A 27,009-nucleotide genomic window follows, 5' to 3' on the forward strand; every position below is an offset into this window, starting at 1 on the left:
CTTTCTGCTGTTTAATGCCCTTCTCTGTCCAACAGCTCTGCCGTTGGTAAAACCCATACGGGTTTAAAAAAACAAAACAAAAAAAAACAGAACAATTGCTTTTGAATTGTTTTGTCTTTGTCATTTCATACCAGGTACTTCCTTGGTCATGTCTTCCTGGCTGTCTTTACCCCCAAACAACCTCATCCCTTTCTGATAAGTTCCCAAACAGCAAAATAAAGAAAGATAATTTACCTCATAAGGTCCACTTGTGGCAAGGGGAGACTGAGTTTGAGTACCATCTACTGTTCCGTAGTCAAGTTCACTGTCTGTATAGTACTCTCCGCCTACATTGTTTAGCTGAAGTTGTGTCACATCGACAAAAGGAAAGAAGAAGAATAAAGAGAGGAAAGGGTTAACACAGAATGAGCTCAAAACGGGGGTTATTCGCCGGGGGCCTCTTGAGCTGGCTAAGACTCAACTAAGTTCTAAAGAAAAGGGGGGTTAGGTAGCTTTCAGTCTTTTCATCATAGATTTTCCCTCTATGTTAAGAGAGGAAAGATCTTGATGGGATCTGATGTCATTTACTTGTACTTTTACCCTAAAATTGTTTCTGGGTCTTGCTGGTGCTGTGGCTTGGTAGCCAGGCATCTGTCTCTTCTTCTTAGCGGCTAACTTTTTAGCTGCTGCTGATTTTTTTGAGGCCAGGAACTTTAAGGGCTTGGCCTTAGACTTAAGGGACTTTGTGGTCCTCTTCTTTTTCATGTAGACACTACGTCTCTTTCTCTGGAAAAAGGTTGTGGCAGTAGAACAACATGAGAACATTGAACGATACAAACATTGAAAAGAGGATAGTCAGCAGTTGAAGGGGTAAGACAAAAGTCTGGAATTGTGGGACAGGTTTCAATTTGGGACACATACACACACACATAGACAATGGACTCCATTTCAGTCTGTCTTTAGAAAAACCACTCAGCTCATATTAATATCAAAATGTTTGAAAGATCTATCGTATTGATGTGGTTTGTCAGTCTGCCCCAGGGCAGCTGTGGCTACAGATGTAGCTTACCTCCACCGGTATGACTGTGTCTGAATGAATACTGGACTCTGTAAAGCGCTCTGGGTATCATGAAGGGCGCTATATAAATCCAATTCATAACATAATAATATAACATTTCTCGGGTGTTTGTGAGATCCGATTATCTCAAGTGTGACAGTTCTAAAGACAGGCAGGATCACTTAAAGCAGAGGCCATGACACGTTAGGAGAATGAGAGAAGAACCTTGCATTGCTACGAGTTTGACGACACGAGATACAGAGAGATACAGAAAACCCACAAAGCGTTGGGACGCTCGGGAGTCACAGGAAGTGCGACAATGACCAACAGGAAGGGGGACGCCACAGGACGGACACACTTTCTTTTTCTTTCTTTTTTCATTCTTTACCTTAGTTTCAGAATACTCATCTGTCGGGACAGTCTCTGTTTCTCCTTCTGCCTCTGAGTAATCATAGAACTGAGAGTAATCTAAGTCATCGGTGGTGTACTGTGGAGAGTGAGGGAGAGAGAGAAGTCGATAACAGCAGGGTTAGGGTTAGCATTAGCTTAACGGAAACTGAGCACTCTTTTTGACATCAAAAAGGTGAAAGTAACATACATAAGATGTCCATTTTGGACATATTATTTGTTAAAATTGTTAAAACTACTTGTTCTCTGTAGGGTAATTCCATTGCAATACCATTTCGGGTTTTGTTTGTCTGATGTGCAGCATGAGACAATGCTTTTTTAATCTGTATGCGGAAAAGACTATGCATCTGCAAGACAAGGTTGGGGTTAAGCAATTAGTCAACAATCTGTACATGGCTAACAAGCAAAATAAATAATACTTAACAGCTTTTTTAGCGGTTTGCTGTGCAACATGTGAGAGGCAAGCTACAGACGTATACACAGGTGGGGAGTTAAAAGCTAATAAAACGGAGGTGCACATCAGGAAAGGCCTAATACCAGCTGCGTTGATTGTGGCCCCGGGGTCAGGGAGACATTAAAAACGAGCCAGATTAGAGGGGATGATTCCCCGAGCGTGCGCGCTCCTTCCTGTGCTTCGATTTCACTTCCTTTCCTGATCTGGTTTAACATGTGGAGGAGTCGTGAGTATGCCTGGTCCTCCAGCCCCCACGGATAATAAAACAATAACACGGACGGACGGGGGGTACGGTAATAATTTATGAACAGAGGTTGTAAAAGTGTATCACTTTTTCTTTTGACCTATAAGTGCTATACGTCTGAGCCTGTTCAACCGTGAAATATAGTACTTGTATGTGAAGCAATATTACACATCTCACATGGACAGATTCATTCAAATAACATGGTTAATATCTAAATGGCGTCAAACAGTAGGTGAGCTCTAACCTGGACTGTTTGCTGGGTTAAAGGCCACAGCGCCGTACTTGCTGTCGTTGTCAGTATCATTCATCATTCACTGCCTGAACCAATGAATGAATGGATGGATTAATGAAGAAGAATAGACCTCCCTGGCATCACCTCTTTCTACTTCTCTCTGTCTCTTATTCTCTCCATCACAGATGAGTACATAATTAGTCCCCATCCAGTTGTTGAGATCATAGAACCACTCAGATGGGACTACTGAACTGGACTGGATGCTCCACCATGGGCCCGTTTAAGAGAGAGAGAGACAGAGGGATGGAGGGATGGAGAGAAGGATGGGCTAAGGAAAGAGAGTGTGTGTGAGAGAGATAAAGATAGAGAGAGAGAGGAGGGGGAGGCTTGTGGCACATAGAGGGTCTGGTCCATGCTAGCCAGTGCATTCATTCCCGGGGATGTTCCGGCCGAGAGTAAGGCACTCTGGGAGTAACGGCTGGAGCCAGCAGGAGAGGAGAGAGATGAGAAACGTCCCGGAGGTCAGAGATTCGTCTGTCCCTCCTGCTCTCGCTCTGGTCATCTGATCTATGATTGGACAACGTCTGCGACGGTGTGTGTGACTGCCTGTGTCTGCTGGCTGGCACGTTCACGGGCCGTCATCTGCTGATGTCACGTCACACATCACAGTGGGGAGAGGGGCTTGTGCAGCAGCATGCTGGTCTTGAGTAATAGGTGTATCGGCTTGCCAATCCACCGTATCTTACTGTAGATGTCTATCTTCATGTATCTTTCAGTATAAGTAGTGTGTACGACATAATCCGTTTTTATCCAAGACCTGTACGGGTCCGTAGAGATCTGTTCTGGCCGTGTTCTGTCTGTGACATTCAGCGGTTCATTCAGTGGTCTGGACCGGCACTATAATAAAGCGCCTGGGAAAGGCATTAGCACAGGGAGCCAAAACCCTGTCCGGAGTGGACGCGGATATTACAGCATCACATGAACAATTTCCCACAGAGATCCAATACGTTACACAGCGGAATACAGTCGAAGTATGTGAGAGCGAATACTAAGCTAATAGTTATTACCGTAGATATTTAGGCCAACAACAATGATGACACAACTGTAGATCATCTGGACCAACCAATTTCAGAGCTATTGGAATATCAAATAATAATTCATGTCCTTATTAGTGAACTTATGAGTTGCCTTCCTGTACGTGTCGACGTGCAAACGTATCCTCTCACTCGAGGACGATCCGGGGAGCGTTTACAGTGATGTACGTGTGGCCCTTCAGTGAGGCCCCTGGGCCCCCCCCCCCCATACTGACCTCATCCTCAGGTTGCTGGGCCTGCAGAGAGTGGCGGTGAGGCGTGTCACAGTCGGGGCTGTAGTGTTCGCAGTAGTCGTACGCCGCTTTGGGGTCGGACACGATCAGGAGCTGCTGGATGTCACCCTGTGAGACGGAGAGAGAGGAGAACTTTTAGTCTGCGGGGCCCCTTTGATGTCATGTACAAGTTGTCATGTTCTAGTTGCTGTGACCTGACTGATACACATGTACAGTAGTTATTATACATTGTAGAAGAAGAACTTAAAAAAACAAACACTGGAAACGCAATATCTGCAACCAAATTCATTGAATATTGAACGCTGAGCAAGTACAGTAGAGCCTTTAAATGACCTCTACTTCAAAAGTGATATTCCTGAAATCCAAATCAAAGAGGAGATCGTTGCAAGAAGTATAGACTCATAAGCAGCTCTCTGACATCATTGTGGCGTTACAGTGCATCTACCTAGAGTACGCTACTGTACAACACACCATAGACCTCCCCGACTGAACCTTAACTCTGAATCAACTGAACAGACTTTGAAAGCGGCTATATGGAGCTCGAGTCCTAGGGGTCTCTTCTAATTCAGCGCACATTCTGTGCCACATTGGATTGGGAACGTAAATATCCCTCTGCTGATCAAACATCCGGGCACATCGCACAGGGCACAGAGGAAATCAAGTAGAGACACCGGCTTAATTATTATTCTTAGCGTCGGGGTTTACCCTGGGTAATCACACAAATATGCACCGTCAAGACAAAAGGCAACACCTGGTTACCATGTGTGTAATGGTAAGAATGGGAAATAAAAAGGTGTGATTTATGATGGAAAATAAATCTAGAGTGCCACCGAGGTGATGTGTAGCATCGATGCTCAGACGTATCGCTAAACAGGAGATTGGTTGCTGCTCATCCTCAACTGTGGTGGTTGAACACTGGGGACACGACTGTGAGGTCACCTCTGATGACTCTGATGACAAAAACAACATGTCGATTTCATTAAGGCAGCGTCATCTGAATCTTTTATTTGGCAGGATTAATGACATTTGTTTAGATTTTTTGTTGATTTATTTATATGTTTCTTTAAGTGTCCTACATCATTTATGGTGCCCAGCCCATATGAGCTTACAAGACACTTGATAGCAGTAGCAGCCAAGGCCAAGCCAAGTTTGGAAGTGTGTGTGTGCGTGTTGGAGTGTGTTCGTGTGTCTGTAGGGGGGAGTCGGGTAGCTAAAGAATGTCAGAAACACCTACACTACGGCCAAATGTCCATGAAACATTCGTATTCTGTGGGATCTGCGCCATTGTGAGGAGTTAACTATAGCCACGAGGCCACTAGTATAGTCACACTGAACTCTAAGGAATGTTTCAGCAAATGTAACCATATGGTGGAGCTGAACTATCCCACAGAAAGTATCTCACAGAAAGTCCATGGGAAAAAAACATGAGAATTCTACAGTGGTGACAGCTAATCGAGGCTAAACAGCAATCTGGCCAAGTTGTCATAAGAACAGAAAGAATTAAAAGACAGACAAGGCCCGGCGCACGGAGAACAGTACGATCCTAAGAGCCTTTTCATGGAGAGAACAGCAGCAGGTTCTGTGTGTGTGGCCTAAACGGCACAGGGGACGGCCCCGCGCGTCGCCTCCATGCCGTCCTCTCAAAGAGTCTGACGCGTTCCAAAGCGCATCCAAGATCCCTGACCGGGCGAACGTCTTGGCTAAACATGTCGGGATTCTTCCCGCTCTGTGTACTTGTGTCAAACCAAAGATTTTCTGACTGTTTTTGTGTGTGTGTGTGTGTGTATGGGGGGAAGGGGGGGTATTCTCTCCATCCAGGGAGAGCTGGGGGGAAACGTGGATGAGGACAGGCTAGCGTGTCTTATTTAGGCCCCGGGTGCTTGGCAGCTGAACACATGGGGAGGACGCATCGTGGAGATGAAGTCAGGAGCCGACTCATCCTGCTGCTGTTGTCAGCGGTGTGTGTTGACGGCAGCCAAGCAGGCCAAGACTTGTCAAGGGGATCCATGCTGTTTGAGCGTGTGTGTATGTGTGCGTGCGTGCGTGTGTGTGTGTTGGAGTGTGTGTGTGTGTGCGTGTATAAACCTGTATGTATACAATGTGTGAAAACAGCATATCTATAAGTCCTTGACAGGTACTGTAATATATAAACAACACTGAGCTTAGACTTGTCCCACAGAGAAACACACCACTTAACTTTCTCCCTGAGACAGTCTATCAACACACAGTATGTTCCGCCTCCAGGCTGACCTGAACAAGCTCAACATTTCTCATACACTTTGGTAGAATGTTTTCTTTAAAAAAAAACTTTATCTCTCTGATCACTAACTTTACGAACAGGGTGACTGCAGCCACAAAATCTCCTAATCATCATCAAAAGCCCTGGGGTTTTTCCTACTCGGGTCAGAGCCAGGAAAACTCCTCCCCCTACCTTCCACTAAACCACCCCCCACAACAGAGCCTTCGCAGACACAATGCCAGCACCGACATTATCAGACATATAACATACTGATCGCCCGCGGGTTTCCTTGAAAGCTTCCAGCGGGCCACGGATCGGTCCGCGAGCTGGCATGGGAGTTCAACCCCGCTGCCAAGACTGGAGGGAAGCAAATTGTGGTTCGCAGAGATCAAGAAGGGTTAAGTTGACGCGTATTACCTCATGTGTCACGAATACACCAACAGCAAGCGCTTGAAGCCGGCCTAGAGCCTGCTCTAATTAGCTCAGTGCCTCAAAACGGAGTGCTGTGTACACAAACAGGCTACAGAGGCAGCGGGTCCAGTACTTGACTGGGACCAGACAAGGAACAATCACTTTTTTTTTCCCCCTCACACCGTGTTAAGAAGTGTTAGGGACACAGTGGACGTCGGGGTGACATGGGTTAAAATTTACATGACTGCATTTTCTGTGCCATTTGGCATAACTACATATTTCCATAAAACAACACCAGGTGTAAATGAAACATTAGTTTGATCTAATTCTAGCACCTCTTAGAAAGCGCTGTTAGAGAAAGACCCTCAAGGGTGAGGGTGAAAGACCCTCAAGGGTGAGGGGAGAATGGAAAGAGAAGACTTTCTGTGAGAGAACAAGTAGTAAAGAACAAGACTACTTGTCTTGGAGAGAGAGAAAGAGAGAGAGAGAGAGGGAGACAGAAAGAGAGAGAGAGAGACAGAAAGAGAGAGAGAGAGAAAGAGAGAGAGAGAGAGACAGAGAGAGAGAGAGAGACAGAGAGAGACAGAGAGAGAGAGAGAGACAGAGAGACAGAGAGACAGAGAGAGAGAGAGACCGAGAGAGAGAGACAGAGAGAGAGACAGAGAGAGAGAGAGACAGAGAGAGAGAGAGAGAGACAGAGAGAGAGAGACAGAGAGAGACAGAGAGAGAGAGAGACAGAGAGAGAGAGACAGAGAGAGAGAGAGGTGAATTAGTGGAAGATTCTTGTACTGAGGAGCACCTGTGGGGAGTTAGTCAGTCTCCTGGGGACGGAGGTCTGTGGATATAAAAGCCTCTGGCTAACATGCAGCCAGGCCAGAACTCTAAAATATGACCCTCCCATGCTAAGATGCTAAGACATTAGAGAACAGCACTGAGACTTGGATACAGGGCTGTACCCCTATAATAACTTATTGTGTTGTTTGAGTTAATAGCTGCAGTGGCAAAGATGAAAAAAGATTGAGTGGGAGAGAGAGAGAGAGGAGGGAGGAATAGATGGAGAGAGAGAGAGATTTTGAGGTCAGGAGGACACATCTGACACATGAAAAGCTGAATAAACTGCCCACATGAAATGTCTGTCATTGCAGTAGTTAGTTTAACTGTAGTTAAAATCAGTTAGAAAAATAACTTCCAAAAGCAGGTCAGCATTGTCATTTCTTATCAACTATCTTCATTTGAGAAGTTCCAGAACTGTAAACCTATGTCACCATTGTTCGCCACATTACAACTTGTTAGTGACAGAGCTCAAAGTTACAACTTGACCTCTTCCTGACCACAAGGCACCATGAGATATAAATACACAGTCAGAAGTCAGAGGTCAAAGGTCACAGCAGTGCATGATGGGATCGGCAGGGTGTTACCACAGGGCACCTCTTTTAGCAGATATCCATCCCCATGTCACTGACTGAAGGCCAATTACAGATTGTCTCCTTTTCAGAGAGACACATTCTTCATACCTAATTTCCGTTGATCCAGAAATGACAGGCTATCCTATAATCTGAACACTTTAGTAAGAACATTGAGAAGGCTCCCACCCAGGTCATCCAGTTCATTCAAAAGAATGATCTCCCTGCCCCCCAATCTCTCTCTCTCTCTCTCTCTCTCTCTCCCCCCTCTCTCTCCCTCTCTCTCTCCCTCTCTCTCTCTGTCCTCCTCTCCCTCTCTCCCTCTCTCTGCCCTTCTATCTCCCCCCCCCCTCTCTCTATCCTTCTCTCTCTCTCTTTTTCTCTGACCATTGAAATCCACTTGCGTGTTTAATTACAGAGTGAGTTGACGGCTACAGCAGTGCTGGTCAAATCAAGAACACAAGAAGTCGTCATCATGTGACCTTTGATGTACACCTGCCTGGGGCAAAGTACCCCTGCTTGGGGCAAAATACCTGGAGTCCAACAGGCCTACCTTTCTACTCCCACCCGCCATGTAACACTCACTGTATACAGATAAAAGCAGAGATACTGTAGCAAGCTAGTCACTACCTCACTCCCAAGGAGTGCTTTAGTATCGCATAAAACCTGATCTTCTCTGACTCCATCTACTCTACTAAACGTCTCCCTCAGAAGTCACTCCGCCCCTCTCCCGTAAACGCGTCCGTAAACGGCCCAAAAACAGCAGTCCCCCATACTGCCCCTTCTGAGGGCACAGCCAGAGCGCTGAAGAGTGTTTGCCATGCAGGGTTGTTGGACGCGCGGAGAGGAGTCAGTGTGTAAGCGTGTGTGCGTGCGTGCGTGCGTGTGTGTGTGTGTGTATGCGTGTGTTTTCTGTACTCCTGACAGGTAATGTCAGCCTAGGATGAATAGATGGTCTCATTGACTCAGCAGGGAGCGGGGGGGGGCGAGGAAAGGGGTATGAGGGAAGGAGGGAGGGTCGAGGAAGGCCTGAAGGGCAATGAAAGACTCCCATTCATCCAAGAATCCTACACAGCTCACTGGACGCTTCAGACGCAAAGCAGGTAGCATGAAAACCCTAATAACAGCAGCTTATGAAAAATGTGGACCAGCTGAATGAAAATAAACCTAGGTTTTAAGTGTGGGCAACAACAAGACAAAGAAAGGTGCCATGGATCTGCTTTAAATGCTAATGTGAACAGCAGCATAGTGAAAATATTGATTCTCATATCAAATACCACGCCCTGGCCCAATGTTTACCAACAGAAGGTCGTTACATTCACTCAAAAAGGGCTCCTTTCTCCCATCTGTCTCAGGAGCCTGAATTCATCAGATGAAAATAACCACCAAAACCCTCACGTGTCGGTTTCGGGGACCTATACACAGAGGGCTCAGGTATTTCCTCTGCGCATGTCCCAGAATGCACTGCTGCTGCCTCTGAAGCCGGGAGGGGGGACTGCACACAGAGAACAGACAGGAGGCCTGTTCCAGACTCCCACACAGACACGGCCCTGTTACTGGTCTTATGGCCCTCCCGTTCCTCTAGTCCACTTCTAACTGGACGCACTATCTTTCATACAGCTGCTGGCTGTGGAGCCGGATAATAAATGTAATCAAAACTGACAGGGAAAAATAAAGGAGTTTTTACAGTAACAGTCCAATAAGGTACTCCAGTCATTTGACATATCGAGTGATATGAGGGACTGTGGACAAAATCTGTCACTTGACACTGTAACATGCATGTGTTACAGACCGTAGCTAAGCTGCTCCAAGAATGGGACTGTTTGTCATAGTGCATACCTCACTAAGCAAGCGGGTTCAGCGACACAAAAGCTCACATTTCTTGATGATTGAGAACTCAAAAACATCTAGAAAAACTTATAGAAAGGAGATTCATCTTTCACAAATCAAATGTACAGTTTACACGGAATGAATGAAGACTTAATTACCGCAGGTTACGGATGTTAGCTCATCACCACAACAAGCGCCGCCGAAAATGTCAAAACCACAATATTTCACTCAACATCTCACCATATCCAAAATACAGGCCAAATACCTGACCAGGAAAGTATGCGAGGAAGCCCAAGTCACCAGGGCGATGACACGGCACTATTGAAGAAGGCTTTGAAGCAGCAGCAGGATCGGCCCTCCATCAACACACGGCAGAACAATACTGAGCCCTAGTTCCCCAGCCCCCCCATAAACAAACCCTATCTCTCCTAGGAGCAAACACAGTCCCCTGCATCCTCCGTGACCTTTACCCCCACCCCAGACAGCGGGGGCTTCAATCTCACGTGACAATCCAGCCCTTTGTAGGCCGTTATTTACATCCTGACTCGTTTTTGACCCCATGCAGCCCACCCCTGGCTGAACTCTGACTTGGTGGCGAGCACACAAGAAGGAGAGCAAGCACACATATCACTGAGGAGAGACATGTGCAAAAGTCTGAGAGACTTCCACAGTGTAGTTTCAAAAGTACCACTCAACAAAAATGTCTAGGTTTCAAAAGAACAGACTTTGTCAATGTCTGGCGATGCTTCCAAATGACTGAACGACTGGAAGTACTGTGTTGTCTAGCCAGTCATTCTCATAATCAGTTGACCAACAATAATGTAGAAATGATAACAGAGGGAACAGTATTGGGCATATTGTGTTTGCCTCTAATGCACACCAGATGTTTTCTGAAGGAGTGCTAATTGTTAATTGCCCCAGTTCCAATCTGTCAATAATGGCCCTTTCTGTCAGACAACTCACTCCCAAAGTCACATCAGATGCCTTAGTCCTACCACACTCATCTTTGGCACTTAAAATTTTCTCTCCAATATACAACATATATTTTGTAAGTAAGGCCATTTTTGGGATTGTAACAATGAGACCTTTGTATGGACATTGACACTATTCAAGACTGTGAGAATGAAACACATTTCACATTTTCACTCTTCTTGTAAACATATCACTACACACTTAAGTTCTCCAGGAAAACATGTGCATTATACTGCATGCAGCGATTAATTACATCCATGCCTTCAGAAGCATTTGAAGTCAGTGACCCCCAAACACATACATGTAAAAATCACTGGCACAGAAGACATTTTGTTTTCATGAAGCCGTAACCTCTGAAGTTGCACTCTGACTAACAGTAGGCTACACCTCCAGAACAAGACGGCGTAAGTGTCTTTAATTACAAGGTAAAGGAAGCCTTCAACAAAGGAAGTGCAAATAGTTTACCATCGCTAAGCTCCTAGCCTAGGCTGTCTAGTCTCCCTGAACTGACACCTTGTTTACCATCTCATCATGATATCAACTACTGAACAACAAACAACAATATCAAATCTTTTGAAAAGGTCCCACATCAGGTGGCAATCAATTGGGCATCTACAGTATCTGTGTCCTCTGGTAGACATCAACCAGAGCGTTTCTCATTATCTTCTAATTCCTCCAGGTAACATCAAAGGTGGCTAACAGCGCCTGGGTATGGGAGTGAGAGCTCCAGGCTGGCCATCTCTTCATCCAGGGAAGAGAGCCAGCGATGCCAGAGAGAGAAAGCTGGGTCTGATTAGCATTGTTTACGTGCAGATGTAACTCCGCTCCGCAGTATTTGGTGTCCAAGCTTTGATGTGAAGCCCAATTACCACGCAACCAGACAGATAAATGAGTGGCCAAGGTTCTCTTTGATACATATGTCCTATCATGTCCTCTCCTAGTTTTTTTTCTCACAGTTATTGCTCATCAACTGAGAATATTGTTGCCTTTTGACCTCCAGAGTCAGTCTCATCATATAGAATCACATTCAGATGAAGGCTCCATTCTGCACACTGAGCAATGCTTCTTACTTATTCACTGTAAAGAATAAACATCCCTTGGTGACAGAAATACTGGAATGCAATTGGATACACTATAAATCCTGAATCAAGACTGATTTGGAATATCCAGAGTTATAGCAATGTCAACATATGTTCTTATCTCCAGAAGCAGGCCTGAAATGCAACATGTCACCAGTAATGTTCTGGACAAGGCCCATTCTTCTAGGTTCAGCAGACCTACTTTCTCATCTCTACTACGGCAGAAACTCACGCATCTGACTTGTCAAAACCAAGACGTTGAGCACAGAATACGACCCCAAAGACAACACTTTACCTGGAAGACCTCCTCATCTAGGATCCTGGTGCCGAAGACGGTGATGCCATTGGTGTTGATGGAGGCTCCGTCGCCCCTGAGGAGGGGCTTGGTGATCTTCTTCTTACAGTCCACGATGATGGTGACCGTCTTCTTCTCCACGCTGATCGCCACGCGATGCCACCTGTTTGACGACACGACAGAGGACAGACATTTTCAGCAATGGGAGACACGTGGCATTCGGACGACCAGCAAAGGGTTAACCGGCGTGTTGCACGTGAGCACGACACCTCGCCGGCCTGCGGACGATTTGCCGGCGCAATCGAGAGGCTACGGCATTCCCGGCCGCAGCAGCCCACATTCTTACCTTCACACTTTGGCCCCGTTTAACACGGGATTACACTCATTAAACTCCAGACCTAATCCTTCTTCTGGGCTTCTCGGCATGACAGACGTGGTGAACATTGTGGAAAGTGTGTGTCAGGATCCGTGAGGGCCCCGGCCGACCGGAGCAGAAGGCGCACGGTCAAAACATTGTTCTAGCGAGGACAAGGAGACCCGGCACTGTCGCGTCTCTGTCCGACCTGAGCTCAGGAGCGCCAGAGACCTGCCTAGCGATATAGACGGACCGCGTCAGATGTCATAAGGGATGAGGCTTCGTAGAAACATGTGGTTATGATTTCAGACCTTTTCAATATATCCTTTCTCAAGACTGAATAATGTATGTCCCAGCCAGCTCATGATGACTGGTGGTTTATAAATGTGCAACTGTTCGCAGGTTAGCTCCACGGCTCAAGGGAGACGCTTCATACTGTACGTACCATATGACAACCTGATGACAGTCTGTAACCAAAATGTTGTTGTTAATAAAGTAAACAATAAACAATGTGAGTCTACATACAGCATGGCTTAAAGGTGTACTTTCATAAGTTCTGAAAAGACCGAACATTCCACTGTGACTGTACACTGTGCATGACATGTGACGAAATAAAGAATATCTCTCTTTCTCTCTCTCTTTTGGTTACCTCTGGTCAATCACAGCATGTATTTCGGGATAACAATGCATGCGCCCAGGGAGGCTATTTAGGCAGCATTAGTTACAGTCAGAGAAAACGTCTCTGTGGCCTGGAATTGGAATGGAGCAAACTCCTTCGGCGCCGAAATCCTCAGCAGGGAACATTGCTCTTTAGACTGTGGGTCACGAAACCACACACTCGCCAAATGTGTCCCATAGGACCGATAGAGAAGTAGGCCAGCACTATAATGTTGTTCTGTGTTTGAATGTAGGCTTGGACTTGAAGGACTGGGGTACTACAGTGTTAGAAGAATATCAACTTCCAGATAAACACTGTTTATATATCCTCTCTTCTCTGTAACCATAAAGAGCTTTATGGTTATGATATAACACTGTAAGCAGTAGATCTTGTTCTTATTCTATGTAGGACACAAAACGTTTACTGGCCAGCTTATGACTTCCCTTACAAGCTTAGGAAAATAAATGACACACTTAACTCAACACAAAGTTTTACAGCTAAGAAAAACTCACTAACACAAAGACATCATAAAACACTTTCATACCCCAGCCCCGATCAGCTGTACACTCAGGGGATAAGAGAGTCTCTAGGCTGAATCTGATTGGATGGGGTACCCCGGGGTTTTTTAATCAGGATTCGCATCCACCCCCCATCCCTCCTCCTTTAAAATAACAGAGACATGGGGTTCATGGTTAAGGTCAGCTTGCCCATAGCAGTCCCTGCTGCGCCCTACTAATCCACTGTCTCTGACCCCTTCTCTGCCCCTGCCCGGCTGCCCGGGGAACCCCTGATGAGCAGCCTAATCCTGTGACGGTGAAGTGAGGTGAACATCTCTGTAATTTAGAGACTAGTATGCTGAGTAACTTCCCCTCTTTCGTAACAAGGGCTATAGATCCCAATACAGGACACATCATCTCCAAACACAACACGTCCCAAGCCACTGAAACACAACTGAACCTGACTAATAACAGACAACAGAAACAGATAAACCAAATATACTGACATGGTTTCGCACGTGCAAATGCTCACCGAAGTAAGACAATACTGAGTATTTCTGATAGTGTCAAAGGCACACACATGAGGATCTCTGGATATACTGTAGGGATGGGAGAAAGACTGGCCAGATATGTGAGACATAAACAGCCTGGGACCACCTGACAAGGCTCTGTTTTCCATCCTATGACTTCCTCCTCGCCATTCCTCCGGCCCCTTGTACTCCTCTTTCTCTTCCATACCCTGGGGTTTATACTAGCCCGAAGGTTGCCAGTTCAAATGCCATGGGGGGAAAGTAACTGGCAGTTGGAGGTTGTGTTCAAAGCCACTGTGCCATTGAGCAAGGCACTTATTATTATAATTTTTTTCTAAACCTTTATTTCGTCAGGCAAGTCATTAAAAACAGATTCTTATTCAGAATGGCGGCCTGAGCCTTAATCCCGCTACAGTGCTTGTAGTCGGGGAATGACTTACTGTCCATCGGCCAGGTTGAGGGTTCGGAACAGAGGGTAGTCCTCAGGGGCGGGCTTGCCGCTCTGGTCCTCGTACAGGAAGACCGGGGAGCGGCCCAGCTCCACGCCCAGCTGCTGCACACCCTGCTCGCTGTAGACAGACAGCAGGAAGGACTGGAGTCCCGCCTTGGGCCGCACGGTGGTCAGGATGGAGAAGTCCTCGGGGAACACGCCCCCTATGGCAGCACAGACGGGACAGGTTAGGTCACAGGCACAAAGGACACTTCTAGAACAAGCGTTTTAATACCTAAGACGGTGGTTCTCTGTTTACCATATATCTACTAATCATTTACAGATTTATAAATGCTTACAAATGTATTATCAACAAAGTATACAGGGTTTCTACATATTATCAAATTGAATGTTACCAAAAACTCTATATACATGTCTTTACAAAATATTTTTCCTAATTTGGAAAGTCACAATGCATACACTTTGAAGTTGATTTAACAACATCTGCTTAGTTTATAACATACAAAATAATAATGCCAAAGAGGCACACAAGCAAATAAAGCAACAAACACATCTATCAAACACACATGAATCTAAACAAACTTTTAATAGGGCATAAAGTTCCTCCAGCTAAACAGATCTATGAATGAGGCATACATACAAAAGTACCTTTCACCCAACTCATATAAAACAGCATCATACCAGTTCATCAAAACACTCCAACACCACCAGGCACAGCAATTAGTACAAGGTTCAATGTTTGTTTGTTTGTTTGCTTGCTTGCTTGTTTTTTCAAATTTTCAGTAGCGTGTCTGTGCATTTATAATGGGTATAACAAACACCTTTGACTTGTCAGTACAGATCTTTTCAGTCCAGTCAAACCCTAAAACGCAGACTGAACTCCAGATATCTCACTAGCAACAAGATCATCTGTAGCCAAAGTAAATCAGTAGCTGAAGCAGCTACATCAGTGTCAGACTCCACCGTCCAACGATCTACATAGTACACCTTCGTTAGTTCATTCTCTCTCTCTCTCTCTCTCTCTCTCTCTGGTTCTCAGGGGAAACACAGGAGTCAGACAGTATCAGGGATGGTATCTCCTGTCAAAAGCCTTGGAATCAGTAACAATGGGCCCATTTAAACACCAGACCAAGCAGTGCGTGGAACAGTGAGAGAGAGGGGGACAGCGGAGAGGACAGGGGGAAAGTCTTACCTGGGAATAGTTGCTTGGTAGGGGCACTGATCTGGGCCTGCTTCCCAACTCGGAAGGCTGTGTCCGGCTTGGATGCTCTCCTGTTTGCGCAAAATCCTGATGTTGTCCTAACTCCTTCGGGGGAATTGTGAAATTCTAATACTTTTAGCACGTCCACTGGTTCCGCTGTTGTGGAGGGAAGCAGAGAGAAATGTTTTAACATCTTATAGTGACAAAAAGGTGAGTGAGTCTCGCAGGTGCAGTGTTGACCGTCCAACTTCATTGGCAACATTATCAGATCACTGGTCAGCCATCTTCTTGGGGTCAACATTGGGCAGAATGAGAAGCGATAGCAGCACAGTGTAGACAGTATCATACGTGTACCATGTTCAAAATGCAGGTGAAACATGATCATGTGAAAGCAGAAACAAACCACACACACACATACACACAGACACAGACACACACATGCAGGGAACCCATTTGAAAAACTTTAACTCCAACAAAAATGTAATTTAACATTTACTGCATTGTACGGACTGGACACAATTCATGGTCACACACCCAAGAGATATTGAGCTTCCACCTCTGCTGTGTATGTATGTGTTTACACAGAGCCTCTTTCTGACACCCAGATGCACGTTGAGAAGCATCTGTCTGAGACACAGACCGAGCGAGTGAACACTGCATGTCTATAGGCACATGTACACAAGAAATATCCCTATAAAAGCACAGAGAACAGCAGAATAAACAACGTGCTGACATCCGGACAATCTTATAACTCTGATTGGATAGGTTTACTTTGGGTTTCCTATTCTCTCAAATCTGATGATCTTTACACAGAGCCTGTGTTGCCTTCAGATGCATGGGAAAGCAAGAAGATCATACAATTTTATCAAAACACCTTCTCAATGTTAAAGAAATGTGACAGTTGTACTGTAGGGCAATACTGGATTGCAGTTGCAGCATGGAATAGTCCTCTTAAAGGGGCTATAGAAGTCACTGCAGACTCAAAAAATATACAGAAAAATGTATTGCTTCAGTCTGGCTATACGGTTATATACCTCCTTAAAACAAGCAACTTTATATAATACCAGATTGTTAAGGGCAGTAACTCTAATCTGTTTTTGTATGGTGCCAAGATGACTAACATCATCAGCCTGCCTCTTCTGACTGGTCTAAAATCACTACACTATTTGGTTTGGCACGGGCGGGTTCAATCATTCAGAACTTTCTTTATTACATTATACAAGGGGAGATCTTATAAAAATGCCTGATTTCCCTCTAAACACACTCTGGCGGACATTCCAACCACGGTTGGGAGAAGCAAACTATAACTGAACTGTTTCATTCTGCTCACCGGGCGGGAGAGGTCTGCCCTGTTTCAACAGCCATCTATTTCCATCACGTTTATAAAAGGATGTCTTCAGAGCTGTGCACACAGAGTACAATACCGCTTTGCCAGGAGTACCAGCACAAGATGATGTTACTATAACTGGTTTCACCAAGCATATAGGCATTTCATTTTTTTTTTTAGAATGTGGTATTTCATTTCACTGCACTCAAAAAAAGCATAACATTCCACTGAGGCGGTTTGTATCCTACTGCTGAGTGGCTGGTCTTTTTTCCGGTGTTCATTAGACTCTTTATCAGCCCATCATGAAGACATTAGTATACAGGGGGGGTCTACATCTGGCCCTCTCATCTCTCACAGTCAGCCAAATAGGATGGCAGACAGGTGTCCCAGCAGAGAACCGCAAAGGATCTGTAAGTCTTCAACTTACATCATCCCAAAAGAACTGGACCCCCCCCAAAAAAGGTCTCAAAGAGTGTTGTAAACACACCACCTCTTTAATCTAGACCTCACGCCTGGGGTAAAGAACTGGCCCGCAGTCTGCCGTACACTCCACCAGTAGAACATCCCCAAAGTTGAGAACACATCACGACCCCTTTAGATCCCTCAAAAGAAGAGGTCAGTCACATCTATTATTCTGAGTCCCCCAAAGGAATCCTCTTTGTGTTGACCGATCCCTCTCCCTCATTAAATGACCCCCCCCCCCCTCCCCACCCCCGGCCTTCTCTATCAAACCTAGCTATAGCTGAGTCCCTCACTCCTCAAGAGTAAAAACAGACTCAGCTACTCAGAAATGGGTAAATACAGAACGAAAACAAAGACGTTTAAAAAGAAGTCGGTTATACCGATGGCCAGTGAAAGTGGACATCGTCTCCCAGCACTTGCTCTTTTGTATATTGTGAGAAGCACCCAGCCACTGAACTGAGGACGTCTTTGTGAGCTTCTCCAGAGCACCTCTCTCAGGTTGAACTCCAGGCCTCATATATTCCAGATGTTGGCGATTTGGCCGGCGGAGAGGGGGGGTGTGGGGGGGGGTCAGCCCTCACACCGAGGTGCTGAGAAAACGTCAATACCGCCCGATCCATTTCAGCACCCTCAATGAGTGTGCGCAGCCTTTAAAACGGGTGCATCTGATGAGGTGGTGTGAGTTTGCCCTGGCTACTGCACAAACAAGGCCCCACATATCTCCACAGACCGGTACGGGAGAGTGGGAGGGGGGTTGGGGGGGGGGGGCACTAGTCTGAGGTAGCGAAGGCCAGAAGAGCACAGAGAGGCCTCATCCCATGCTAAATTATAGGTTACACCAAACAACATGAACGTGGACCTGTTGGTGGAAGGCAGAGAGAGCAGCTTCATTACAGATGGGCTGATTTGATTTGATGGAATACCTGTCCTTTTAAACAGGTGGTTATTAATGCAAATGTAAGGACAACTTGTCCTTGGAGGTTCTACACAAATACTGGGAATGGAGACCAAGAAAAGTGATCTTTATGCGCCATCACAAACCCACACTGGACCAGAGAAAAAAAGCTACTATTAGAAGAAGCATGAATACTACTCCTACTTTGTCATTCTCAGCCCTTAAATCTTTACAGTGAGGTGAAACTGGCTGGTACAAAAGAGAGAGAGAGAGAGAGAGAGAGAGAGAGAGAGAGAGAGAGAGAGAGAGAGAGAGAGAGAGAGAAGACCCTTTCACCTGCTGCTCCCTGAGACTCTAATCATGTATTCAGCCAGAATGTCTCTCTCACCCTCTCACTCTGCCCCTACTCTCTCTCTCTCTCTCTCTCCCTCTCTCCCCTCTTTGACAATACCTCTCTCCTGGCTGGAACAAGCCTGCTTTATGCTAGTGTCATACCAAGGAAACTTCACTCTGAACGACCCATGGATAAAAAAAAAAAGAAGCTTATTTCTCTTGGCACTCCTAGTTGTTGGTTATTTTAGTTTACGCTGAAAGGGGGGAACACATCAATGTACAACATCAAACTGAAGCTTTGTACTTTCAAAAGTAGCCTATAAAAATGAGCATTGTATAATTACAATCATTGTAATCAGCCCCCCTCAAAAGAGCTACATTTGAAAATACTCTAGTGATCTCCAAAAATAATCAAATCACTCAAAAGAGTCTATGGGACAAAAGTCCATTATAGACCTGGTTAAAGTGGTGTATATGTGCCCCGAGTACAGGGACTGGGAGAGGGTTCTGAAATGCTAGCTTTGTCTGAAGGAATGCACAACTGAGCAGTTTGTGCCCCAGGGGTTGGGAAAACGTGTCTGTACACTGTTAGCTGAAGAGGGCACCCTGCAGAAACAGCTTTATGTTCCATAAACACCAGCGGAGAAACTGACAGAGAGTAGCATATACATGGCCTGTAGGATACTGGAGATGCACGTTTAAGTGACATTGCTCAATAGTGGGGGCGGTGTGTTCTTTAACACCAGCAGTTCTGAAGGCCTTGTTCTGTGGGAGAACGTCATACAAGACATTAATCATTACCAAAATGGCTGAAATTGGATAGGTCCCCTGTAGCTGGATAAGAAAAGTGAATTAGTATTTGCAGTAATCAAAAAGAGACAAAAAATAAAAGAAAAATTTCAAATGAAGCCATTATACCGAGTCAGATAATAATTGAATATACTATAACTTTAAAGGCTTAATACAGTTCTTCGGTGTGATCCTGAACTTAGTGACTCACCCCATAATGGGAGCAGTCTCGGCCCGTATGCTGGACTAGGCCTACTCTTTGAAGAGACAGAAATAATAGGGACGTGCAAAGAGGACCATCATCAAATAACTGCACCGTACTTAAGAGTGGGAACATTCCCACCGCGGAGTTCGCTCTGAGACAACGCGGCCTTGTGTCCACCAAACATGATGGCTATGTGCAAAATCCAGGAAAAAATTGAGCACACGGTGTGTTGCACAAGTCTTCCATTGGGGCTTCGGTGCGGGCTAGGCCAGTGTGGAGAAAGGGTGCTCCTTTTTGGCAAGTGATGAGCTCGACCGCTCAAATCCCACAGTGACCACGGACCCAGAGGGTGCTGCCCGCACGCCTGTCACGACTAGACCGCTCGGAATGCTTCGAGAAGGTTTGCAGTAAAAGGTGCCTATACTCGGAATAATGTGAAATTATACTGAATTGTTCAACTCTGGGTAGATTGTAAATACGCTTAGCCTACTAAAATGCATCTCCCAAGCAGGCCCTTAAGGCTTAATTGAAGGTAGCCTGTAGGCTACTGTATCTTAACAGGTTACGCCACCTCCTTAACTCCTAAAAGTCCGTGTACCATGATAATGATTGTTCATTCGTATTTCATGCACTCAAAATGTGGCTGTTATAACTAGACAGCGCCTTACATCTCAAACTTAAAACCCCATGAGCATGCACAGTAAAAAAGCACTTGTCTTATCAAAAAATTACAAAAGTGACAACTTTACAATGAAACATGAAGACAATTCACTGTTAGGCTATTCGTTTATAGTGAAAATAGAAATGAACTTTGCCCGCAAAGTAATGAATAGCTTTAATTGTCAGGCACCTCTCTTTCGGCTGCAGAATTCTTTAGCAAACTGTGAGGCTCTCAAACCGTGCGGAATTCCACCCTGCTAACCGTGGCCACATACACCTAACGGACCATAGTTCAAACAATGAGCTTTTTTATGCATACATCTTTAAAGCTGTCTCTAAATGGAGTCCTAGACGAATTATTTTACGGTTCCTTCACAACGGCACACAAACCCTGTAAGAGGGAAAGATGTGGCTATATTGGCACACCAAAGACACCAGCAAATTGTGATTAATTGAAATAAGTATTTCAGCCTCTTGGAGGCCATTCCCCTCCAGTCATGCGTAACACTGAACACATTTGATATATTAACTGCGGTGCTTTGAAGAAACCAGCATATTTGTAAGTCTTTGAAACTCCCTGAACGTGTGCATACTGCACTGAACGTGTATACACGTTAGCATACTGTGCTAAATAGTTTGGGGTCCTTCTTTGGACGTCGCGTCTTCATTAATTAGACTATGTGGTTCACTGCACTTTGATGAGGGGCATTTGGGTACAACTGTACCTCACCTTTCTCGGTGGCTTAAGATCCACAGACCGCTTGACTGAAACTGTGGGGCAGTCTCTTCCTATATCTCACCTAATTGCGCCGTCAGACTATTGAAAACACATTGTACCGAGTTGCTAATAATCCGTTGTGTCCTTAGATGCCTATCACTCCCAATATCTCCATCATGCGAGCAACGGCCAGCGCCCACGGCCAGCGGACAGTCCGTCCCCTACAACTTTACACAAACGTTGGATCCCTAACCATTCTTACCTGCTCTGACATGTGTAGCCTGCAGAACCAGGGTTAAAGTGATGAATGCGGTTACAGTGGAATCCATAAGCCACCTTTTCGTTTTCCACCTTGTGGACCACCTTTGCATCTCCATGGTCGGCGCCCACAAAAGTGAACAAAACTTGGGCGACTTCAAGTGATTTTAAATGATGTCCCTTCCACAATCCCAAATGTGATGGATACTGCGCTACAAAGCCATAAGTGAGGAGATTTTGCCTCTTCACACAGCCACTCCAGGCCCCTACGATCTTCCTTTCCAGTGCCCAGCCTTCTGACTGAAGGTACTTGGGCTTTAATCAAAACGCGCAGAGAGCAGTCGATACCCTAGGAGCGACACCGGCAAGGAGGGCTGGGCAAGCTCCGCAGAAGCCAGACCCACGATTACAGGAAAATGACAAGGCAAAGAGCTCCCCGATTAGCAAATCACGGGGCTAGAAATTCTCCTTAGGATCCACCCATCAGTTTACAAAGCTCATCCAAGTGTCCTCTGAGCGCGTCCACGTAAAAAGGAGGAGAGGGGGAAAAAAACACACCGCTCTTTTCGAGAAATGTTCTGGGAATGAACGGAATGACAGAAGTAGGCATGTAGGCTATTCCTACTATTTTACTATGCCTTTCATACGTAGTTCAACCTTGGGTCAAAATGAGCCATAATAAATTAATTTGTAACTGTACTGTATAGAGTCAACTAACGCAGTGCTGGACTTTATGCAGTCCTGAATGGCACTCTTACACGCTCTTATAAACTTGAATTTCATATGATGGTAGGCCTACCTAAAGTTAACTTGTCTAAAAGTAGGCTATTATTTATTGTAATGTGTCAGTATTGCATGGTTATGTACAATGCATTATTATAAGATAAGTAGTAGCCTTATAATTAGAGTAGTAGCCTTATGCATTATTGGCAAGAGCTGTCACTGCTGCCTAATGCAAAAGGATCTGGCCTTGCAACCTCTCTCTGAAACATGACACTCATGCTTCTCAGTTGCACACCTCCTCGGTTGCACTTGTTTCACCCTTTTGAGTGACAGGGAAGTTCTAGAAATGAACCGAGAAAATGAACATTCACAGAGAGCTATACTGTCCCAGATAGCAAGCGGATCTGGGCCATATACAGGCCAGATCTGGCCCTTGTGGCTTAGTTCCGGCCCATATATGGCCCAGAATCATTACACATCCGCTTGCTATCTGGGGTTCACCTGACATAAATATAGTACTAACCAACGAACCACGAGACCTCACATCTGGAGTGGAGTGGGCTTGGCGTTGGCATGACGTCAATCCTGGAAGGGCACTCACAGGTTACGCTCCCCCCTCCTCCCCCCTATCCCAGACCCCCACAGATAGACCCCACCTCCACTCCACCCAAGCCCAAAGCCCTTGTCCATCTGTGAGTTGTCCTGTTTCAGCTGATTCCAGATGCAGAGTCACTCCTTGGTGGAGCAAGTCAAACAATGTCTGTGTAAGATACTGTCTTTCCCATGGGTTTTGATTTGAGTGTCTTGTCTGATATGAACTCTTGGAAAATGTAGCATCACAGGCAATTGAGGAAGTGTCTGGTCCATGAATATAGTGAGGTTTTTGCGGAATATGTATTTCAGCTCTCTCTATTTCAGCTTCATTACCGCTTTTCACTCTATCAGTCTTTAAAATAATATAAGTGAAGATGATTTTCGATCAATGAAATCCTTTTCTCCAAAGCACTTTTTTGCACTTCAATCCACAGCATCGAATGGCCGTCCAGCTCCGCCCACTGTCTTCTTCCTCTCTGACAGGGCGTAGATGAGAGCTGAAATACAGATGATGCAAAAACCTCACTAACGTCCTGAGAAGTGTTTGCTTCTTAACCACAGGTTCACACTTCAGCCCAGCAGGATAGATGCTCTAGGACCACACTGGAGTCATCTTTACCCCGATGCATCTTCCAATCACTCAGCATCACATAATAGGGTAATGGTCACTTTAGTAATGTTTTGAAATATCTAGACAGCAGAAATCACTTGTGTTTGGACCTCAATGATCATGTACAATATCCAAAACTCTGGATTATACCAGTTTAAAGGGGTCCCATTCTGGAGTTGGACATGCTCTGAATATAAAATCTGTGACTCTCATGATCGGAGAGTTTCCACTATGTATATCATTATATTTGGATCATCTCTTGGAATATTAGGGTAATGATATCTTTGGATTCTTGTTTTTGTTGCACAGCTGGTGACTCACTGCAGGTTACTTTACATGGTGCTTCTTCACAGCTCAGAGGACCCAAAAAGACAAAAGGACTGGGCATCAAACTCAAAGTTGACCCTCGGAAAGCATGCTTGTGACTATTCTCAATGGCTAATGCAAGACAATTGTATTACAGTTGGTTTGTGTAAAAGACCAAATCATCCATCTGTAAATGTGAGACACATCTAGAACATTTATTTTGTCAAACCATAGAACAACTATATCTAAGAGTGTGTAAGATTAAATAATAAAGGATGGATATGTCACTAGGCATATTTATAAACATGTCAGACACATATGGTACACAACAACATCAATAAACATGAACGCGGACATTCTGATTCAACCCACTAGCAGTACAGTACCCAAGGCTGAAATCTCCACAACCAGTCACAGAACAAGACCCACAGCCTTTGATCAGACATCAGGAATCTTTAACGCCTCTAAGGAAATAATATCAAACAAACATGCACATGTAAAGTAATCAAACCAGAGGGCGGACAATAGAAGATGCCATTGTAATGAGCATTTTGACATGAGAGGCTGGGTCGTTGTAGCACTCACAATTCTGAGAAACATGACATCAGAGCATCAGCTACAAGGGTATATTCCGTTGTAGGATTGTACAGCATATATTTATTACAAATATCATGTGTTGCATCGATCTGTTAGGCTGTGTGGGGCTCCCCTAATGAATGAGAAGGGAGAGAAAGCAGCTTTTTTTCTCAGAGGAATGTGAAAGGTGCTGGGCTCAAACAGACAGAGTTGGCTTTAAGCTGTGGATGTTTTGACAGCTTTCCCTGTTCCCTGTCAGCCAACAAGTAGTGGTCTTTGTGTAACTTGTACTAGTGCACAGTGCCTGTTGTGGCTTGCTCTATCTATCTATCTATCTATCTATCTATCTATCTATCTATCTATCTATCTATCTATCTATCTATCTATCTAGCTATCTAGCTATCTATCTAGCTATCTATCTAGCTATCTATCTAGCTATCTCTCTCTCTCTCTCTCTCTCTCTCTATCTATCTATCTATATATCTATCTATCTATCTATCTATCTATTAAATATCAGTGATTAGATCTATGACCCATACAGCAAACTCTGTGGGGCTGCACAGAAGCCCAGATATGGTCTAAACGGCCACCAATGAATGAGGAAATGTATATTGTATCAACTGAATGGTGGTCTATGGTTATTCTCTCTGCAACCCCTTGGGTTGACCGTAGCACTACACAGGAGTGTATACTGCCGAACGCACGGAACTACTTTTTACCAGACAACGGCCGTCGAGAACCGCCGATTCAAACTATTTCTCAGGTGACACTGCATGCTCGGGGTTGACGAGGAATCCATCTGCCGAATGTCAACTTCATACAGTTTGCCTTTTTAAACGAGCAAATGATTAGCTTATAGTTGGGTTATAGATAGTTCATTCACAATCTGTTTAGTTTCAAAGAAATGATCCCTACAATTTTGTACAATATTTTAAGTTGGTTTTATTTTGGGGCAAATACTATTAACAATATTGTGTCTCTAATTTAGAAGAACACACAATCATGTTGTATAATTTCTACCATATCATTGTATTCATATTTCATATTGCCTGCCAATGCTTAAAACAACTGCATAGTAATTATACTATGATTAGTGTCTAAGGAAAGATAAACCATACTTTCCTGTATGTCTGAAATCAGACAAAAACCCATCTCATTGGCACTGTATGCTTTCAAGTGGTTCAGTTCTCTTTGTGATCATACTGTAAGTGATAAACAGTACTGTTTCTGTTATGACTGGATATATTTTCAAAATGCACTCTTCATAATGTATTCTAAGAAAACTTAACTGTCCTCTAATGATTGATAGATGATGAGATGAAATACAGCATTTGTATGACAACTGTCACGTCTATCCATTTTACTAGTCTATGATTTTGAAGTGAATACTGAATAGGTAGAATAGTATATATTTTATTGAATTATATTATTTTCAAATAATTCAAAGGCCTCTTGTTTTCAAGTTTTAGACCAAACTTACCGTAGAGAGCAATACTTCACGTCTTCATTCTGAAGTATGTTTGTATAAATGCTCTTCAACATACAGTATACAGTACAGTACACAGAAGACTGAGATGGAGGAAAATAATGGCCACAGTTCAAATAAAGAGTCATGCATCTTAATATACTTTATAGTTCTTGTCACACCTGAGGAGACTGGTTTGGTTCCACTGTTCAATTTTGGTGGTCCCTCTCCTGCATACTGTACATTTGAATATGCATTGTATTAGATTAATAGTTGGAGTTTGGGTTTGAAACTGAATTTTCAATTATTTGGCTGCTCTTGAACTTTGGCTTACGTAAGCACTCGATTATGCTCCTAGTCACTTGCTTAGAAAGGAGATGCGCTTGTGAGTTCTGGTGAGTAGTAGCACACTGACCACAAATGCAATTATACTGTAGGAAGTCCCTTTGGATGAAAGCGTCTGCTAAAGGATTGTAATCTAATGTAATGTATTGTAATGTAATGTACACGTTGTACTCTAATGAAAAATGATGTTTCAGAATGTTACCTTTTACTTAAATAGGTACTGATCTCCTTTAGATGTGGATGTCCCCAGTGGATATTACCGTGGCAAGCAAACGGGAGAGACACGCTACAAGACAGAGCCAGCCTTCTTTCAGGGCCATTAGCCGATTCACCTCTGAACCCACGGGGCTAAATCTTATTTTTTATGACCCTAAAGCAGAGTCATGTCACTACTGCAGACTGAAGACCAGCACGGACCAGACGTGAGTTTATTACTCACATTAATATGGATTTAAGAGGCTGAGAGGAGATTTTGATGAACCACTAATGGTTCAGCCTGTTGATAGGTTCATGCCACGCAAGACCCCTCTTTTTATTTACGTAATATTTCTAAAATCATGACTGTAAACCTTTTATAGCCAGAACACACACACACACACGCACACACACACACACACACACACACACACACCACATGCTACTGTTGGCATACTGTATCATCTAACTTTGAACACTTCCACAGCTAGCTAGCTAGCTCAATAACAATGATGACTGATTCATTACAATCTGTGATGTGTTTTTTTTGCTCACTCAATATCCATGTTGGTTGCACAAGCTCATTAGGTTGAGAAAAGCTCTTTTATTCAAAAGCGTGTGATTTTGACCTCATGTGGTATCGGAAGAGAAGCACTTTTCACAGGCACACTCGAGCTAGCCAGCAGCCAGTGTCCGTCGGGGGCTAGACACACACAGTGTACTGGAGCATAAAGAGCTCTTTCTCCATCCGTACTCCGGGTCTGAACACACGGCAGGCAGGGGGACTCGGTTCACTTCAGCTACACCGCCTGGCTCTCATATTCCACACTGCACTATATCATTTTGCTGTACAAATACACTTTGAATGAAAATGGTGTCATGCGTAAAATCATATCTCATGAAGGCCTTATACATACAAGGCAGAA

The 27,009-nt window shown here is 44.6% G+C and overlaps 1 protein-coding gene across 1 annotated transcript in view; it reads right to left on the reverse strand.

Moving 5' to 3' along the window:
- Window positions 1–21,388, reverse strand: part of col11a1a (collagen, type XI, alpha 1a) — a gene marked incomplete at both ends in the record, with an annotated part of 79,833 nt that extends 58,445 nt beyond the window's left edge. Inside the window, 7 exons of the mRNA XM_084443168.1 lie at window positions 235–339; window positions 1,425–1,523; window positions 3,684–3,809; window positions 11,931–12,093; window positions 14,411–14,624; window positions 15,614–15,778; window positions 21,274–21,388. Coding sequence (XP_084299294.1) covers window positions 235–339; window positions 1,425–1,523; window positions 3,684–3,809; window positions 11,931–12,093; window positions 14,411–14,624; window positions 15,614–15,778; window positions 21,274–21,388 — 987 coding nt within the window. The remainder of the gene's footprint in view (window positions 1–234; window positions 340–1,424; window positions 1,524–3,683; window positions 3,810–11,930; window positions 12,094–14,410; window positions 14,625–15,613; window positions 15,779–21,273) is intronic.
- Window positions 21,389–27,009: the final 5,621 nt, after the last annotated feature.

Source organism: Borostomias antarcticus (genome assembly GCF_949987555.1).
Source record: "Borostomias antarcticus genome assembly, chromosome: 9".
NCBI lineage: Eukaryota > Metazoa > Chordata > Actinopteri > Stomiiformes > Stomiidae > Borostomias > Borostomias antarcticus.